At 38.4% G+C, this 6,429-nt stretch overlaps 1 protein-coding gene across 1 annotated transcript; it reads left to right on the top strand.

Moving 5' to 3' along the window:
* Positions 1-1,396: 1,396 nt before the first annotated feature.
* On the top strand, positions 1,397-6,411 carry cxcr5 (chemokine (C-X-C motif) receptor 5). Its single transcript, XM_071902441.1, has 3 exons — positions 1,397-1,418; positions 1,612-1,700; positions 5,104-6,411. The coding sequence occupies exons 1-3, from the start codon at positions 1,397-1,399 to the stop codon at positions 6,172-6,174; spliced, it is 1,182 nt and encodes a 393-aa protein (XP_071758542.1). The 3' UTR covers positions 6,175-6,411.
* The last annotated feature ends 18 nt before the right edge of the window (positions 6,412-6,429 follow it).

Below are 6,429 nucleotides of genomic sequence, written 5' to 3' on the forward strand. Positions count from 1 at the left end.
ACCCGAGTGTGCTAAGGGTATTCCGTACATTTGGAAATGTTCTCCTTCATCTACTTCCCTGTTAAGGACTCGTCATGCCCCCTCTACTTAGGCAAATAACATAAACATTAGACACATAGACTGTAAAAAAAAAAAAAAAAAAAAGCCCCAGTTGTCTGAACTGCATCCTGTGACATCTCTCTGGAGGTCAAAATAGTCAAATGAGTTTATTGCCACATACACATTACCACAGCTGTATTACTATAACAGGCCAACCTGCCTTACCCTTATGAGAGATGAAGAACTACAGTAATCCTATAGTACACTGAATGTACAAAATATTAGAGACATCTTCCTGATACTGAGTTGCAGCCCCTTTCGCGCAATCCACATAGTCTCAATCCGTCTCTAACTCATCTGCTTCTCTTTATCTAGGCTACATATCATCCTTTGTGATTGGAATAGATTTAATAAGTAAAATCTAATGGTTTTTACCTGGATTCACCTCATCAGTGTACTTACTGAAAAGAATAAATGTCTCTAACATGTTGTACATTCAGTGTACTATTTAGAAGGATTCTATACAAATATCACAGCAAAACAATGTAATATCCTAAAAGGAATTTGACAGGTCTAGTGATTCCATAAGAGATTAAACAAAAATACCAAAAGTACGATAAGGCCAGTAACTCACTATTGCATACCACAGACACAGTAAAAGTCCCTATAGGATGAATGTTATAGTGTTAGGGTAAGAGGACTTGGCAATAAGTGTGATCACTTTGAGAAAGTTTTTTTTTAATGGAATATATCAGAATATCACCAAGGAAGCATCTGAACTTCGTAACGGGACGCTACGATGTAATTGGAGCTTCTGAGGATGATGAAAGTCAGGACGACGAATTATGGCCAAAAGCTGACATCAAATCGACTGAAGGCGAAAGCAGAATAAGAGGTATGGTCATTTAATATTTAGTGTTTTATGTTGACTTTCCGTCTGAATGTGTGAAAACTTTATCTAGCACTTTGCAGCCAGATAAAATGTGGACGAACTACGTAGTATACTAGCTTGCTAGCCTGACTGCAAGCTAACCAGCAGTTAACCAGCAGTTTGCATTTTGTTTGCTCCCGTTATCTGGACACTGCCATGGCATATGAAACGTTGTGTTTTCTTAATTGAAGACTGAGGGTGTCTAAAAGCTTTTTGCAGATGTGTGTGTTCAATAGAGCTAGCCTATACAGTTATTCTAACCCATTATCACAACGATCCTCCTGGATGACTATTGCTTTATAGTGAATTGATTGATTAAAAAGAAAAAAGAAAAAAGAAAAAGATCAGAGCCAGCCACAGCCACTGCCAGCAGTGAGAGAGAAGCCCAGTCAGGTCAGCAGCCTAGGACTGGGCACAGCAGAAGTGATGAATCAGCTCCACCTGCATGGTAGGTCAAGTTCTGGCAGTTCCAGATGTGTCCTCCTCCTCCATGAACATACTTGAATTTGCCATGTACTCTCACATTTAATGTTAATAAGCAGGGATAGATCACCAACCTGTTTTCACCTATTCAAAACAGCACAACAAAGCATAGCATACAAAGCAAAATATTGTATCTGTGATTGTATCTGTGTCTTCAGATACTTCACCCAGGGCTGACCAGCCCCACCCAGAAGAGGTTAGTGAGGAGCTGATCCAGCAGTGTCTGCAGCTCCACCTGCACATCCTGGTATGTCAAGTTCTGCTACTTCCTGATGTGTCTTCCATGAACATTCACCTGAAGTTGCCATGCACTCTGACATTTGATTTAATTCAAAAAAGGATGGTCTACTTTTGCTCATAAAGGCTCATAAAGATTTAAAGGTGCAGTCATGAATCCTAGTGTAAGAGCTTGCAGGCAGCATATAGTTAAGTTAAGCTACCTATTGTACTTCATGAGAGCCTAAAAGTTTACAGAACATATATTACTTTACAGTACATAATTTCTTTGAAGTTAAGATTTGTTTGGTTTATGTTCCAATTGTTTACAATTTTAAATTATTGGCTATGCGACTGTATGAGTCCATCTTCTATAAATACTTTGTAACCTTATTAAGGTTAACCTTATTGTCATTATGTTCATGAATGTATTCATATTGTAATGGCCTTCCATATTTTGTTTAATAAACAGTCAAATGAATCATTAGTTTGACATTTATCATTTATCACAAGAGATGAGGGCTTTACTCCACTACAGGGAAATGGCTCTTAGATAAGGTGTAGCCTATCCTTAACATAATTACTGATATATAAGACATGTTTAAATAACCATTGCTTCCCAGAGACTGTGATAGGTGGAAATCCCTAATCCTAACCCTAACCCTGTAATGTACATGGAACAGAAAACAGAATAGAATGGTAGCTGCATGTTGGTACTGTTCTAGGTTGTACTATCAAGTTTAGTTGTTGTGGGTGGTCAGCATGGCACCTTTAGTTTAAGTTAGTTCTGTATTATAAAACGTAAAAACAACAACCTGGCCTTGACTACAAACATTACAATGGATACTAACATGAGTTTTGGAATTCATTTATGATTTATCTGAGCATAGGTTGAAGCAATGCGATGCGTTGAACTTCTGTATTTACACATTTTGATCACCTGTTGTTCACCGGTTGTTTCCAAAAAAACATCCCATACCCATTCTGACTAACTCAGTCACATTGTCACTTGTTTGTGAAAATGCAGCTGCTTGTGGTCAGCCTTTTTAGAACTTAGGGTGAAGCTGGAATTACTTTGATATTCTTGCACGTTAAAAATATAGAAATTCTTGTATAAAGCTATTGTCTATTTTCACTGCTTAGGGTCATCTTGGTGAATTAATAAATGGGCGGGTTTCCACAAATACAGCCCCCTAAAGAAATCAGCAAAGCGAATAGAAGAAGCATCACTAACAGGAAGTACAGGCAGATTTCACTGCAGCAGTGTGAGCTGTACAGCCAAGTGAACAACAAATACCAGCATGGATGGAAGAGTGCCAGTGATAATTGAATATCCGGTAAGATGTGACAAAGATTTGTTGAAGAGAATGTTTAAGTGCTGTTAATATTTATTCTGTAATAATTGTTCTGTAGAATTATTGTTCCTTTAAAAGGCTTCGTTAAACAGTCACATTCTATTCACACATTCTATTCTAGGTTTCTGCTTTATTATTTTTTCTGTTATGAGTTTTATGTCTGAGATTCAAAATATAATCAATTCTAAATATAATGTTTTTGTTTTCAATTTGTAATTTCCATATTTTCAAAATAATGTCATAATTATTGATAAGATTTATTAAGCGATTGGTAAAAAATTCCATTGCAATGGGGCAGCTTCAGATAGCTATGATACACTGTATGATAAGATGGTAATCTCTTTATTTTCTGTAAAAGCCTCAGCTGCAGCCTCTTGCATTTGAGTGCAACAGACTTTAAGGTTTGAGCACGGTGTTGTTAGTTACTATGATAAATAGTGAAATGCAGGGTTTATTAAATTGTTGCAGTTGAGTGAGTGCATAACTAGCTTCAATCACTGGACCAAGACAGAAAAAGGGTACTTACTTAAGTAGGGTGTGTTCTATTTCCTAACAGAGAAACATGAAAGGAAGAAACTCACTCTGAAACATCCAAAATGTTTTTATAATTTTATGCAAAAGGGCAGTAGTGTGATTTATTTATTTTTGCTACCCATGGGCTTCAAATATCTTGTAATTCATTTGTTGTCACACTATAGCAGAATATAAAAATTAACAGAGTCAGACAATTTATGAAAAAGCCACAGAGATTATTTCTAATTCTGGAGATCTGAAAGCAGCATATCATCAGTCTGATGATCGATATCAGTTGTAATTTCAATCAGACGGATAAACGTAATTATTCTACAGAGGAAATTGTATTGTAAAAAAAAAAAAGATTTGTGGCATAAAGAAGAAAAAGTTACAATCAGTACAGCATGTAATCATCATCAGATTTCCATGTGATAATAATATTGACTGTGAGGAAATTCTAATTAGTTTATGTTTCACTGTGTTTGTTTCTATCCTGTTGGTTGTTATTTTCATCACAACAGATTCTTTCACCAGTTCATTTTAAAGTTAGACCTTGAAGCTGTTATGTAGGTTGCAAGTGAAATAAAACTAAATTTATGATTACTCGAAGGCTCAGTCTAGTCCCGTTGTGACATCTCTAAGTGCTTAACTGAATGATGTTGGCCTGGTACAGTAGTACAGAAAATGAGTATTTTCTTAATGTTAGCCAGTGGCCTTCTGTTGTGTAATGTATTACAATCACATCCTGCGCCAAACCATTTTGCATCTGTCTAAAACTAGCAAGAGATGGGCTGCTGTAAAATCCCCCACTGTTCAAACAATCTGCATTGCAAAGGATGCATTTAGTTAGAGGAACTTGTGGCTAGTGGCAGGAAGGCTGTGGCTTTTGTGTGGTTTATAGTTGCTAAGTATCTGGACATCCATGTATTTCACATTAAAACAAAACAATATGGCACAGAGTCCATCCTGCATCTGAAATCACACTGAAATTCAAGAGGATGTATTCAGGCTTTTCCTGTATAAGATATATCCATATTTTGGTACAGACTTAACACAATTATTGTATTGTACCTATGTGACAACGTGTAAATCTTAAATGATTTTAAGTTAGTACAATTGTATTTTTTCGTAATACTCATGTTGGGGGAACAGGCCACAACAGCTCTGATTTCTCAAACACTGATACGATTTTAACATGGTAGCAAATATATAGATACAGAATCTAAGCGGACACTTTATTGTGTCTCATATTCAGTTTTTAGTAATATGAGTGATATAAGTAATATGTTTTCACATATTTGTCCAAGCAGTTCTGCCACTTACTGTGTTGGGGAAGTGTGGAAGTTCTGGCCTAGTCAGTGTTTCCTGCATATTTTGACTGACTGTGTAAACTATGGGGAACAGAGACCAAAACAATGCAGCAATTTCCAGTATATTCAGTCTTAGTTGATGATGCATCATTCATTTATCAAAAACAAAACTGACTAACAAAGAGTGCAAAGAGCAACACACTATTCTCAATGACTGTGACAAGTAAAAGTAACAATTTCACCTCTATATTTTTAGGATTACAGCGGATTTTTTAATTCATCAGAGGACGATCCATTCGAGAATGGAAAGATATACGTCTGTGACGACAATCAGATCGGCCTGGAGACGTTTAATGTCGTGTTCAAGCCTCTGGTCTACAGCCTGGTGTTTCTCCTGGGCCTGGTGGGGAACGGCCTGATGCTGACGGTGCTCTTGACGCGCAGGGGCCCCCTCCGCATCACTGAGATCTACCTACTGCACCTCGCCCTGGCTGACCTCCTGCTCGTTTTTACCTTCCCATTTACTGTGGCTGAGATTTTAACTGGATGGGTGTTTGGGGAGTTTCTCTGCAAGCTGGTGGGCCTGCTGAAACACCTAAACCTTCTCAGTGGGACTCTCCTTCTAGCTTGCATTGGGTTTGACCGGTATTTGGCTATTGTTCACGCTGTTCGTAGCATGCAAAGTCGGCGTCCCAGAACAGTGCACCTAACCTGCATGTTCCTGTGGCTGCTCTGTTTGGGCTTATCAGCACCGAATACTGTGTTCCTTTATGTGATTGACAATCCCACAAATAAAACCCAGCTCACCTGCTTCTTTTCTTATCATTATGGTAAACATGCACACAACTGGATTTTGGCCAGTCGCTTAACAGTTGTCTTGAGCTTTTTCCTATCTCTGGCTGTCATGATCTACTGTTACACAGCAGTGGTAGTTTCTCTGTGCCACAGTCAGAAAAGCCAGCAGAAGCAGGGTGCCATTCGGCTGGCTTTGCTCGTCACTGCTGTCTTCTGCCTCTGTTGGCTGCCATATAATGTCACCATGGCGGTAGAGACCATGGACGACTTCAACGTGATGTCCAACGGAAGCTGTGCAGCTTACAAAGCACTAGCAGAAGCCCATGCGGTGACAAAGAGCCTGGGTTACTCACACTGCTGCCTGAACCCTTTCCTGTATGCCTTTATTGGGGTGCGCTTTCGCAATGACTTAATGCGGTTACTTTCCAGATGGGGCTGCAGGCGCGTTTGTCTGCCTTTCGTCAAAGCTCAGGGTCACAGTCGGTCATCAATTTCTGACGGAGTGACAACCACCAGCAGCATCTACATGTAAAACAATGACAGACTGTTGTACAAAATCAATTATAGCTAACAGGCTTCTGATGTTATGTTGAGTTATGTGTGTTATAATGTGATATGTGTAATGATGGAAAATGTTACAATTTTGTTACATGTATTGAGAGTATAGTACTGACTGCTTGTTTGATTGCATTGCAGATGTTATTTACCCAATGTGGGCCAAAAAAATCCCCTTATCTGTGATAAAAATCTTTTTTTGCTTGCATTTCAGATACTGTGTTAAGGAAAT

Source organism: Centroberyx gerrardi, chromosome 6, assembly GCF_048128805.1.
Source record: "Centroberyx gerrardi isolate f3 chromosome 6, fCenGer3.hap1.cur.20231027, whole genome shotgun sequence".
In the NCBI taxonomy this organism is placed as follows: Eukaryota; Metazoa; Chordata; class Actinopteri; order Beryciformes; family Berycidae; genus Centroberyx; species Centroberyx gerrardi.

Excerpts from the sequence above, each read along its gene's own strand:
- cxcr5 (XM_071902441.1), top strand. The coding sequence starts at position 1,397 with ATGAATCAGCTCCACCTGCATG. Across the intron at positions 1,419-1,611 it reads GAATCAGCTCCACCTGCATG|ATACTTCACCCAGGGCTGAC; the intron begins GTAGGTCAAGTT and ends CTGTGTCTTCAG. Across the intron at positions 1,701-5,103 it reads AGCTCCACCTGCACATCCTG|GATTACAGCGGATTTTTTAA; the intron begins GTATGTCAAGTT and ends CTATATTTTTAG.